This window comes from Lactuca serriola, chromosome 1 (assembly GCF_051521515.1).
Source record: "Lactuca serriola cultivar US96UC23 chromosome 1, Lser_US96UC23_V15, whole genome shotgun sequence".
NCBI classification, from domain to species: Eukaryota; Viridiplantae; Streptophyta; class Magnoliopsida; order Asterales; family Asteraceae; genus Lactuca; species Lactuca serriola.
Genome location: NC_136408.1, coordinates 19,961,285 through 19,974,817, shown reverse-complemented (window position 1 = coordinate 19,974,817; position 13,533 = coordinate 19,961,285). Strand labels below are relative to the sequence as shown.

General features: G+C 31.9%; 2 protein-coding genes and 1 long non-coding RNA gene across 4 annotated transcripts; 1 reads left to right on the top strand and 2 right to left on the bottom strand.

Annotated features, from left to right (window-relative positions):
* Positions 1-494: 494 nt before the first annotated feature.
* On the bottom strand, positions 495-2,150 carry LOC145052284 (uncharacterized). Its single transcript, XM_079000086.1, has one exon. The coding sequence runs from the start codon at positions 2,148-2,150 to the stop codon at positions 495-497; it is 1,656 nt and encodes a 551-aa protein (XP_078856212.1).
* Positions 2,151-2,176: 26 nt separating this feature from the next.
* Positions 2,177-2,941, bottom strand: LOC145052275 (uncharacterized). Its single transcript, XM_079000073.1, has one exon. It carries the CDS (start codon positions 2,939-2,941, stop codon positions 2,177-2,179), a length of 765 nt encoding a protein of 254 aa, XP_078856199.1.
* Positions 2,942-7,386: 4,445 nt separating this feature from the next.
* Positions 7,387-9,806, top strand: LOC145066842 (uncharacterized). Of its 2 annotated transcripts, XR_013688804.1 has the most exons (5): positions 7,387-7,679; positions 7,980-8,129; positions 8,222-8,349; positions 8,419-8,792; positions 8,895-9,806. It is a non-coding gene; the product is annotated as an uncharacterized LOC145066842 (long non-coding RNA). The 2 variants fall into 2 exon arrangements; XR_013688803.1 differs by lacking the exon at positions 8,895-9,806 and having other exon boundaries at positions 7,396-7,679; positions 8,222-8,303; positions 8,419-8,747.
* Positions 9,807-13,533: the final 3,727 nt, after the last annotated feature.

The following is a 13,533-nucleotide window of genomic DNA, read 5'->3' as shown; positions in this document are numbered from 1 at the left end:
CTTAGGAGGAAGCTTTATGGAAGAATGACCAAAAGGAAGGACGTTTAGGCAAAACGTTGGTGTTCGGTATGAATAATCAAGGATTAAAGGTATTCAAAGATGGGCAAAGTAAGAGATATTTTGATGGAAGGAGCTCACAAGACCATGTACTCGATTCATTCTGACAACACTAAGATGTGTAGGGATCTAAAATCCTACTACTGGCGGCCGACGACGAAGCTCGATATTGCAAAGTATGTAGTTGAGTGTGTAACTTGTGCGAGAGTTAAGGCACAACATCAGAAACCATATGGGAATTTAGAACCTTTACCTATCCCCATGGGTAAATGGGAAGATATCACCATGGACAGGGGCGGAACACAAGCACTACAACTAGGGGGGCCAAGATTAAGACTTTATAATTAAACTATATAAATAAGTTTTATTTATTTCAAAATTATGACATATCAAAAGTTTAAACAAGAAAACTAATATATAGATTGTTAAATCGTTTATCAAAGTGGAACACGACGATCTTTTGCTTTTTTAAAATCTTCTACAATTGTCTCTAAACTAATATTTTCAGCAAGTTCCCTTTCGAAATGCAAAACCAATGAGTCATTCAGAAACTCGTCTTCCATTTTATTCCGTAACCTTGTTTTAATGAGGTTCATTGCTGAAAATGATCTCTCTGTTGTGGCAGTAGAAACTGGAAGAGTAAGTATAAGACTAACTACTCGATAAATAAGATGAAAGTTTGCTACTCTTCTAGTCTTTATCAACCATTGACACAATTCGGACATAGATGCCAATAGTTTATAATCTGCATGTTGAACAACATCAATCTCATAATGTTGAAGCTGTATCTTCAAAACCGTTTTCTCTTGTTCATTGAAATCTTCAGGATAAAACTTATCTACTAACTTAATTATATCACCAATTTGAAAAGGCTCATCAACACTCTTAGGATCTAAAGTTGTTGAAAGTCGAAGCAACTCCATTGAGCTATCGTTGAATCGATGATTTAGTTCCATTATTTGACAATTAATTGCTTCGTAAAATATATCCACTCGGTAATGATGTTCAAGTGTATGATCACTACGCTCGTTACGAGCTCGATCCCCTCTACTAAAGTAGGGATAAGACATATCCGGGATATCAATGTTGCGTTCCTGACAAAATGACTTAACAAGAGAGAGCAAACTATCCCATCTTTCATCTTTCATTTTTTGTAATAACAATTTGGTAGATGCAACTAACCTCAATGCATTACAAATATCTTGAGTTTGTCTTTGTAAAGCTTGACAAAGTAAATCAGTGATCTCCATTATTTCTTTCTCGAGATGAAGAACAAAAATGAACTCGAATGTAGTAATAGCCTCATATGCTGAATCTGCGTCGCCTTTGATTGCACCGGTGCCATCTTCAATAATTTTAAGTAAAACCTCGCAAGTTGGACTAAACATTTTGATTAAGCTCGAAACTGATTTGAGGTGAGAACTCCATCTAGTATCACCAGCTCGTTGTAATGTGCCAATTTGATTAAGACCCCTACCTGTCTCTAGCTCATCAATAGAAACCTTGTATGCAATTTCCTCGGCTTGTGCATCTCTAATTTGGTCGGCACGCTTGGAGGAAGCACTAACAACATTGATAACAAAAGATAATCGAGTAAAAAACTTTTGTAATGCAACAACTCCTTGTGAAGCAGCCATTAATGCTAATTGCAATCGATGGGCAAAACAATGAACATAATACGCATATGGACAATCATTTGAAATCAATGCTTGTAAACCCTTGAAATGACCTCGCATATTGCTTGCACCATCATATCCTTGGCCACGAATAGACTTAAGATCAAGATTGTTATGTGACATTACAGAATAAATTGCATTCTTAAGAGTTTGTGCTGTAGTGTCAGGTACATGAACAAGCCCAAAGAAACGCTCCATAACAAATCCATCTTTATTTAAAAATCTCAAAACAATTGACATTTGTTCTTTATTAGACTGATCACGTGCTTCATCAACAACTAAACAAAATTTCCCACCATCAATCTCCGTGCAAATCATCCTCCTCACCCTAGTTGATATAAGGTTTAGAACCTCTTTTTGAATTGACGGTGATATATACGATGCATATTTAGGAGCAGTACGAAACAATTCTTCCATCTCCGTGTTAAAATCGCCAATTGCCTTCAACATTGACGAAAATTTCCTTTGTTTATGGAATCTGGTCCTTCATCGTGGCCTCTGTATGCAACTCCTTGAAAGGCACACCAACGTACTGCATAAATAGTAGCTTTCAGTCTTAATTTATTATTTTTACGCTCTTCTTCTGTAAATGTCTCAAACACATTTCGTATATCTTGTGCCTCGTTTAACAAATCATCACATGATTTTTGTGCAACGTTGTGAAAAGATGTACACTCAGTCCCTATGTGATGCAAAAAAGCACAACTTTTTCCACCAACTTTCTTCCAATTCTGAAATCCATCTATAGTAAATGCTTGTTGGTCGTAGTGTCCCATTCCCGAAGGCTTGTTGAATAAAAAACATGGAAAACAAAACGCAGCATCTAAGCTCTCTGAATATTCAAGCCAATGATATAATTTAAACCAAGAAGCTTGAAAACTACGCTTATGGGTTTCTGGTCCCGATTTTGGATATACAGCAAGTGTTTGTTGAAAGGGACCAAGATTAATATATGCTCGCCTAATAGTATCTCGCTGATTAACCGGATAATCATAAATTTGCTTACGCAAACCAGGATCTCTTTCTAATGTATTAAGATCAATTTCATTAATTTCAAGATGAGGTTTTTTGAAACGATTATCAGTATTATGAACATCGGGTATGGGGGCATCTTCATCCAAAACAATCTCCGGCGGGTTTTCGGAATCTTGAGTAGAACTTGAGTGTTTTCTTTTAAAAAACCCATCAATAGTTCGTTGTTTTTTCATGTTGATATCTACCATACAACCAAATTTATTAACAATCAACAAAATATCAATATAAAATACCGATAAACATTTAAAGCTTTTATTTTAAAAAGATAATATAAACTACATATGATATAAATTACTTTCATATATACACGACAATTCATCAAAAATTGTATGCAAATTCAACTATTAAGTATAATAAGTATAAAGTAATATAAATGTATATATACTTTTGTATATCCTAATTCATAAGCTATGTACGAATATATGCAAACAAGTCAATAGTTACTTTAGAATTAATAATAAACTAACAAATATAAAGTAGTGTATATAATATATATACTTTTACATATATTATTTTAATATATACCATATGTCAATAATGTCAGATGTGAGTAATCATAACTCATCATAAAGGCTCTCTGCAAAACTGCAATTCACAATTTCTACTTTACTGTTGCCTAGAAATTTACTCCACTAGCAATAGAAAATCAATTAATAGATATATAAGGACAAACAAAGACACAGATCTATGTACCTCTTATAATGAGAAACGAGAATGAAGACCACCCTTAGCGGAGAGCACCCAAACGCACAACGGTCGACGGACGGTGGAGGCCAAGTTTCAACAGGCTCCGGTGATTGGCGAAGAGGAGAAAGGGCGTACGATACCAACGGCGTGAACAATCCAGTGACCGGAAAACAGTACAAAACAGCAATGGTCTTAATAGTCGGTGATTTTATTCCGGTGAGTTATGAGTATTCTGGTGGCGAGAATAAACTTTTGATTTAGGTTTAAACTTTTCAGTTTTCTTAACTCAAACTTAGGTTAAATTGTTGTAATATTGATTATAATCGTGGGTTTTTATAGATTTTAATATATATTAAGTTTCCTTGTTTTATAGTATCCTAAATAAACAAAGTTGGTTTTGATTTCCTTTGTGATCTTCCGAAAATTTCGTTATCGGGCATTGCTATATATATATATATATATATATATATATATATACACACACACATGATTTGGAAACCAGGGGGCCAAAGATGTCATTCTACTATTTTTTTTAACTTGAATTCATATGGATGAGTATATACAGGTATTAGAACACCTAAAAGCGGGGAGGCCATGGCCTCCCCTGGCCCCTAAGACGGTCCGCCACTGACCATGGATTTTGTGACTAAACTACCCAGAACAAAGAACGGTCACGATATGATTTGGGTGGTCGTAGATTGGTTCACCAAGAGTGCACACTTCATAGTAGCCAATGAAAGATGGTCTATGGATAAGCTTGCAAATGCTTACGCAAAGGAAGTTGCGAGACTTCACTGTGTACCTTTAATGATTGTGTCAGATCGTGATAGTCATTACACATCAAGGTTTTGGAGTAGTGTACAAGAGGAAATCGGTATGAAGTTGTGTTTAAGTACAACCTACCATCCACAGACCGGTGATCAGAGTGAAAGAACAATCTAAACACTGGAAGACATGCTAAGAGCATGTACCTTAGAGTTTCAAGGTAACTAAGATGAGCACTTACCCCTGGTGGAGTTTTCCTACAATAATAGTTACCATTCGAGCATCAAGATGGCACCTTACCAAGCTTTGTATGGACAGAAGTGTCGTATGCCGTTTAGTTGGCCTGAGGCCGAAGAAAAGAAGTTTATGGGCCCCGAGATAGTCCATCAGACTGCTAAAAAGCTAAAGGTGATTAGGGAAAGGATGTTAGCAGCTCGGGATCGCCAAAAGAGCTATGTTGACAAGAAAAGACGACCGATGACATTCAAAGTTGGAAATTCGGTTTTGCTTAAAGTCTCACCATGAAAGGGGCTTATAAGGTTCGGGAAAAGAGGAAATTTAAGTCCAAAATTCGTTGAACCATTCAAACTTATTCAGAGGATTGGGAACCAAGCTTACAAGCTCGAATTACAAGAAGAACTAGATGGTATTCATAACACCTTCCACGTGTGTTATTTGAGGAAGTTCAAGGGAGAAGTTCCCGACATAATTCCAATTTCAGAGTTAAGAATGGATGAGAATAAGTGGCTGATCGAAGAGCCGAAGTGATTGTTGACCGTAAGACGAAGAAGTTACGACGCAAGATGGTCGACTTAGTGCTTATATGATGGAAACATTCGAATGGGCCGAACCTCACATGGGAAACGGAGAGTGACATGATGAGTCGCTATTCGCATTTGTTTGTTGATACATGATTTCGAGACGAAATCATCGTAAGGGGGAGAGAATTGTAACGCCCGTATTTCGAGGCTAAGCATTGATGCGATGGTGTAATAATCTGGGTCAACCGCTGTAACCTATTTTAAAGTAATAAAGATGAATTAGTTGAATATTATATAAATTATGTGCTTTTATGTGATTAAATACTTGTTTGTAAAGATATAATAAAAATAAGTGTAAAAAATAAAACGTTAGATAAGCCCGATATCTATGATGAAAATTGTAGTGGTCGTGACAAGGATTCTGGAGATATAAAGAACGCCGAAATCCGAGCTATAACGAAGAAGTTATGGCGTGTCGAAGTTTCGCGACAGAACCGACACGAAACTGCGTGACATAAAAAGTGAGCTTACGATAAAGTGTGTGAGAGAATGTATGCTAAGTTCTCCAAGTGCGAGTTTTGGTTGCGCAAGGTGCAGTTTCTGGGGCACCTTGTCAACCAGAATGGGATTTTGGTTGACCTGGTCAAAGTAGAGGCTGTGATGAGATGGGAGGTTCCAAAGTCTCCATCTGAGATTCGGAGTTTCCTAGGGTTAGCAGGCTATTACCGGAGGTTCATTCAGGACTTCTCCAAGATAGCAGTACCCTTGACCCGACCGACGAAGAAGGCCGTCATATTTCATTGGGGGCCTGAGCAACAGGTTTCTTAACTCGCGTCCCAAAAATAATTCCTACTCATCGAGTAGGAATCATTAAGGTTTCACTCTTCCAGCCCTACTCGTCGAGTAGGTTTCTTAACCCGCGTCCCAAAAACAATTCATACTCGATGAGTTTGGGGCCTCCAACTCATCGAGTTCTCATATAAGAGTGAGTAAATTTTGATTTAATTACATATCAGGAATCGGGCGTTACATCCTCAGTTTGTGTTTAGTCATACCCAAGAGTGTGCCTGAATCCCTCAAACCAAGGCTTTGATACCGACTTGTAACGTCCCGGAAGTCCATAGTAATTTTGTTTTCATTTAAACATTAGAGTAGTATCATTAATTGTCAATGTGTAAAACTATAGGGGATGATGTGCAGCACGCCAGTCCCTTCCCTTTCAAACCAAAAATACCTAAAACCATTAATATCGTAAACTGCAGGGACTAAATCTGCCAAAAATGTTAAAACCTTTTTTCAGGGACTAAATAAGTCAAAATATAAAACCTTTGTTGCAGGGACTAAATCTGTCAAAACATAAAACATTTGTTTGCAATGAATAAATCTATCAAAATAAAAAAATCTTTGTTACAGGGATTAAATATGCCAAAATGTAAAACATTTGTGGCAAAAGTCTAAAAAACAACAAACATCACTATTTTAACATAGAGTAAATTACAGAGGCTAATTCTGCCAAAAATTTAAATCCTTTTTCACAGGAACTAAATCTGTTAAAATGTAAAACCTTTGTTGTACGGATTAAATCTTTCAAAATATAAAACATTTATTTGTTGGGACTAAATATGCTAAAATATAAGACGTAAACCATTTGTTTGTAGGGACTAAATCTACCAAAAATATAAAATATCTGTGGCAAAAATTCAAAAATAAAAAACATCATTATTCAAAAAAAGAATGAGAATTAATAGTATATCTTACTATATTATTATACAAATCTTACTATTTCTAAAAATAATTTTAAGACGTTCAAGTATTTAAGTTAAAAATACAACAAATCATGATTAAAATAATATTTTAATTTAAGTTTTTTCAAGTATAATGCAGAAAATACAAGTCTTTAATGCATAATAAATCTCACACTCGAATATTGAGACATTAAAAAACGTGAGTCTTATCTTTCCTGTTATAAAAAAAAAAGATAACACAACATTTAAATATCTCAATCTAACCGCGAATAATCTGTAAATAGAATCAGTCAAAGTTGACCCTATAATCCTTCACCTTCGTCCAACGTTTCATATCCTCTCATTTCTCAAAGACCCTATCACCCGCTCCCGAGTTGTAACAAAGAAAAGAAAAGAAGAGAAAAGAAAGTAAGAAGAGAAAAAAAGAAAAAAAAATAGAAAAAGAAATTGTCATTTGTGCTCCCGAGTTGGAGAGAAATGAAAGAAAAGTTAAACATTTTGTTATTTCTTTTCAAATCCTCCCAAATCGGAAGAAAAATTAAAAGAAAAAGTTTTCCTTTCATTTTCTTCCACTTCTTTCATTTAATGAAACTCGAGAACCATTCTCTCCTACTTTCCCCTCATTTCCTCTATTTACTTTCTTTTCTCTTTTTTAACTTTGACTCGGAGCGGGGTGTATATGAGACACCTTTTGTTTGAAGGCAACAATATAAAAGAATCTACTTTCTTCATCTGCACACCGCCATAAACAACCACTCCTCTTACCTACACCACCTCTATCGACGACCTTCACCATTGCTCCACTCGGAGACCATCAGACGCTGAGAAATTGACCCCGACTCCGTCCTCTAGCCACGTCGCTGCCCTCTACCTGCCCTGCACATCCAGCACCGCCCTCCCCCCGACGCTTCCCATTATCTGATTTTGTTCTCGCCAAAATATGCTCGCTTTAGGTTTGCTTCTGGGTTTTTTTCCCTGCAAAATTAAATTTATTTTGTGCAAAAAAATGATTTTCTTCTTTCTTCCCTTTCAAATCGATTATAGAATTTGAATTCTGCAAAATCAATTTCATTTTTTGCATTTCTGGTAAAAAATTTTAGTCAATATCATTTTTACTTCATTATTTATTTTTGTTTTTTCCTTTTTCCTTGAAACTACCCAAAGTACCTCCTAAATTGTTTTGTCTATGTGCTCATTGTGTATCTGTATTTGATTATTTGTGTCTGTTAACTCTGTGTGTGCGTGTTTAATAGATGATTTTCATCCATAATGCTAAAATCGGTAGCTTGAAGAGGGCTAAAGACGATAAGAAGGATGCATATGATATCACCACCACCACCATCACCATCTCTTCACAACAACGTTTCTTTTTCTTCTTCCTTACATGAACATCTACGACCAAGGTAAAACTCTTATCTTCTTCTTCATTTTGTTTTTCTTATTTAACCCCCTCTTTTTATTCCTCATTAAATCAACATTTTTGACAAACTAACAGATATATCAGATATATATTTCTTAAAGCCAAAAGAAACGCACATCATTTGCTCATTCTCGACACCTCCTCAATCTTCAGATCTGTAAGAATCATGTATCTTTAGATCTAGAGTCAGACGAAGTTATGATGTAAGCCTATGTGTGTGTGTCTGTGTAAAATGGGAGATATATATTTAATATAATCTTATGTCGTTGCAGTTAAAATTTCAAGTTAATATGGTGTCGGAGTTGCAAACAAGTCTAAAACCAAAATTATGGATGTCTATTCTGGCTCCGGGCAGCCAACAATAAGACATATCAGAGGCAAAGGTAGGTGTAGCTCAAATACCATCCCAATTCCAAATTCTATGGATCATATTACCCAAGGGTTAAAAGGTAATTGTTATGAATCATACTGGATAGGTCTTATATCAAAGGTGAATTATGTTTATGATATTGTCGATTTTTAACTTTATGAATACCATAATATATTAAGGGAAAGTATGTTTTCTGTTTTGTGGAAAAAAGAAGGATCATTGTTCTTTCAAGTTGATGAAGTTCAATATTCGCATCATTTGACCTTAGCATAGCGAGTAAATGCCTATTTCCAGAATCATCTAAAAATACCCAATTAAATATTTTTTTATTAACTTATTGAGTTATTTAAATCATAATTTACATATCTACCCTAATAGATTTGGATCTACTGATACTCTCCATTTCACCACTATCGGTATCGACTCCTTTGCTGCAATGGACGTTTTTGAGTCAACATACTGTGAAGGGCTTACTGCATGTTCTCTTAAATCTATAGCATCCTACTTTCATTCTTTTTATCACATCATTGTAATTTCATTTCATTATTTTTTCTTATTAGTGCAGTATATTTTGACAAATTAAAATTAAATATAACATTGTATTTCCAATACAGTTTTCAGTAGGGCATTATACTCTACAAAATATATTCACTTATAAATTACTATACTTAGATACATTTTTAAAGTGTAATGCTCTAATAAAAAGAAGTTAGACTAAGGTGTTATAACAAAGAAATCAGTAAAAGTACAATGTTATTATAAGAAAAATATGCTTCTAAGTTGCTAACTAATTTTTTAGTGCTCTGGTCATTTCTTTATTTAATGCCATTTAAAAAGCTTTAAGGGCTAAATGCTGGAAATACTGACATACTTTTGATTAATTGTTTAGATACCAATTTCATTGTTCTATTACAACATTGTACTTTCAAAAACATATCTATTTATAGCATTATACTTTTGTTTATTTAATAATGCTGATGAGAAATGAAAGTACAATGTTATAAATATGGAGGTTTTTGAAAGTTGAATGTTGTAACAGAAAAGAAACACTTTTGATCATTTCGTTACTTGGTTATGTTTTCACGGGTTCATGTTATTGTGGTTATGTTTTGATCATCTCTTTACATTGTTGCATTTCTTTTGGATTTTTTTTTCATTTTTTACTTTTTATGCTTTGGTTATTCTTGGTCATAAGCCAATTCAAGCTATGTAGAAGTTTAACTGATAGAAATGGTAAACATTTAAGCTGTAATTAATCTATAGGTAAAGTTCATGGGTCTTATGCTTTAATTATGTCATAGTTTTTCGAGTTTCTGTCTCATTTTGATGCAAGTTTTGAAGGGTTGCTTTTGGGAGTAAAAGTATTCATGGCTTCCTTAATTTGTATTTTTTCTGGACATAAAACCATATGAATCCCACCTATAAACCATATAGATTACTTGTATCAGATGAGTTAAAATGCATCCGTCATTAAAGTCATCAATTATCATGTCATTTAAGATCTATAAAGTTATTAAATCAAAACACATCCTGCATTAAAGCTATCATTTATCAACTCATTCAAAATCCATAAAGACATTAAATCAAGATGTGGCAAATTGGATATCCATTATTGAAAATATTTTGAAACATTAACCTTTGATAAATAAATGGATTTGAAACTTAATAATAATAATATGGGTAGCTATTTTTGATTAATTAGTAAAGTACCGGTTTTTTATTGTAGGTGCAAATTTTATCTTTTGTTTAATTTAATCATATTTAATATTTTTTACCTCCCTTTATTTATAAAACATAAATTTTTATTGTTGTGTAACTTTTTAATTAAATTCTTATAAAAATGAAAAATTCTTGTACATTAGAAAAAGATTTTTTTTTTTTTAAATTTTTTTAAATTTTTTAATTTACTTGTTGGTGACGAAGAGACATAAAAATACCATATAGACTAAGATTTTCAAATTAAGACCAAAGAATTTATTTGACACAATTAACCAACAAATTTAAACATGTATCCAACAAAAACAAAATCGATAGATGGATACATTGTTCTCCGTAATAAAAAGAAATTATTCATCGTCGCTTAATTGCAATGTTGCTGAAAGAAAGCCACAGATGGTTGTATGTTTTATTCAATATGAAATGTATCATCAAATGAATGCTTCGATGCAATTGAAAATTATATTTTAGCCATTGCCATAAAAAAGCACAAGCTCAATAGTTAAACCATGTTATATTGGTTTTTATAGATTTGACCTTAGATTTATTTGGAAACTCACTTCAACGAGGTATCCGTTTTTCATTATCACATGATTATGTCTTCATTCATTATTTTGTTGATTTCATCTCCAAACATTTATAGTTTTTAGTTTTATCAAATGGATTAACAAAAAACCAATAATTAAAAATATATACATAAAAGATTCTCTCGGTTCGGTTTTTCAATCCTAAAAGAAACAAGAAAATGGTTTGGTAGCCAACACATGAGTATAGTTCGTAGCGTTTTTGGGAGTCGTATATTTTGAAGACCTCCATTATGTATGTTGCAATTTCGTTAATCATTTGCATGTCACATGTCATTGTATTGCATTTGCATGGGGATCACGATATTGCATATAAATTGTTCACATAATCCCCCACGCAAACTGTAATCACCGAGATGAAAATATTCACCAAAATAAAAGGGCCGAGAGATTAGACTATATAGATTACAGGTGTAAGGTAAGCTCGTGTAGAAAGTAATTTTTGATAAACTATTTGCACACGTCGCTTGGCACGGGTAAACGTCTACTAGCCTAACTCTTACTGATAATTGTTTAGACGTACTTATTTCGTTTTTACTAGCCTAACTCTTATTGATAATTATTTAGATGTAGTAAACTATTTGGCCGAAAGAACTAATCGTCTCTAGAAACTGATTTCAGAAAAACTATTTGTACCCGTCGCTTGGCGCTTGGCGCGGGCAAACGGCTAGTATAAAATAGACAAAATTATAAAAACAGTCCTTGTGGTTTGTCAAAAGTCACAAAGTCAGTCTCTGCTATTTTTTTTTTGACGTAAATGGTCCTTGTAGTTTGTAAAACTTGCATGGGTGACTTTTTTTACTAACTACGTTAGTATGCAGCCGTTAGAGACTGAATTCGTAAGGGCATTTTTCATCTTTTCAAGTATAAAAAATATTGAATTCGTAACATTTGTTAAACCATAGGGATCATTTTTGTAATTTGTCTCAAAATAATATAAATGCTAGAAAAATAGAGGAGGAGGATTCAAACATAAGACCTCCTTCTTTTTTCCTAATCAACTTGTTTTATATTTTTCAAAATTAATTAATATTATCTAAAATCGTAAATACATTAATAATAAAAAAATATATATTTTTACAAAAAAAAATTAATAAAAAAAAAGTTTTAGTGTATTGTAAAAAAATATTTTTAACTAACAATTTACTACGTTTTTTATGTATTTGTTTTATGTAAAATATTTTTTTATGTGTTTAAAAAATACGTTTTGTATAATATGCTATTACATTGCTATGATATTATAACATATTTTTATGTTTTCATATAAAAATAAGTTTTTTTTTCTTCCACATAGAAATTTTTTTATGTATTTATTTTATGTAAAATATGTTTTTTTATATATTTAAAAAATATGTTTTCGTATAAATTGTTATTAGATTGTTATAGTCTAAAAATATATTGTTAAATACATAAAAAAAGGTAATAACATATTATACTAATCCTAAAAAATGACAAAAAAAATGTTTTTTGTATATATTGATTTTATGTGAAGTATGTTTTTTTGTGTATTTAAAAAATACATTTGCTTATAATACCTTATTACATTGTTATAATCCTAAAAATACTTTTACGTTATTTTAACGTCTTTAGTTAATTTAAAACGAACATGCAAGTATTCTCTCTCTCTTTTTTTTTTTTTTTTTTTTTTTTTTTTTTTTTTTACGTTTTCGTATAATATGTTATCACGTTAACGTTTTTACATAAAAAAATACTTGTATATTTGCTTTAAATAAACTAAAGACGTTAAGATAGCGTAAACGTATATTTTAGGATTATAACAACGTAATAACATATCATACGAAAATGTATTTTTTAAATACATAAAAAATATACTTCACATAAAATAAATATATACGAAAAAACTTTTTTTTACGTTTTTTTAGGATTACGTTTTTGTATAGTGTGTTATTATATTTTTTATGTATTTAAAAGTATGTTTTCGAATAATAACAATGTAATAACATTTTATACGAAAACATATTTTTTTTTTAAATATATAAAAACATATTTTACATAAAATAAATATGTAAAATTTTTTTCTCTACAAAAGAAAAAAAACTTATTTTTATATGAAAACGTAAAAATATGTTTTAGGATTATAGCAATGTAATAATATATTATATAAAAACGTATTTTTTTTAAATACATAAAAAATATATTTTCTGTAAAACAAATACGTAAAAAACAAATAAATTGTTTGTAAATTATTTTTACAATACACTAAAAATATATTTTTATTAATTTTTTTGTAAAATTTTAAATTTTATTTATATTATTAATGTATTTACTATTTTGGATAATATTAATTAATTTATTGATGTAAAACAAGTTTGGCTTTGCCTAGTTATCTAGAGTTTTGGTTGGTTAGGAGAAGGGGTTGAGATCCCAAGTTTCTTTTCTAGTATTTATATTATTTTAAGACGAATTACAAAAATGGTTTTATGTCATGAATTCAATCATTTTATACTCGAAAAGATGAACATGCCCTTACGAATTCAGTCCCTAATGACTGAAAACTAACAGAGTTAGTAAAAGGGACATCCATACAAGTTTTGCAAACCATAAACACTATTTGCATTAAAAAAATTAACAGAGACTAACTTTATCACATTTGACAAACCAAAGAAACCATTTGTTATTTTGTCTATAAAACATAATAATCCTCAAACAAAAAGAAAGTTCCCAATTCTTTCACAATAGACAAAATTGCAAAAATG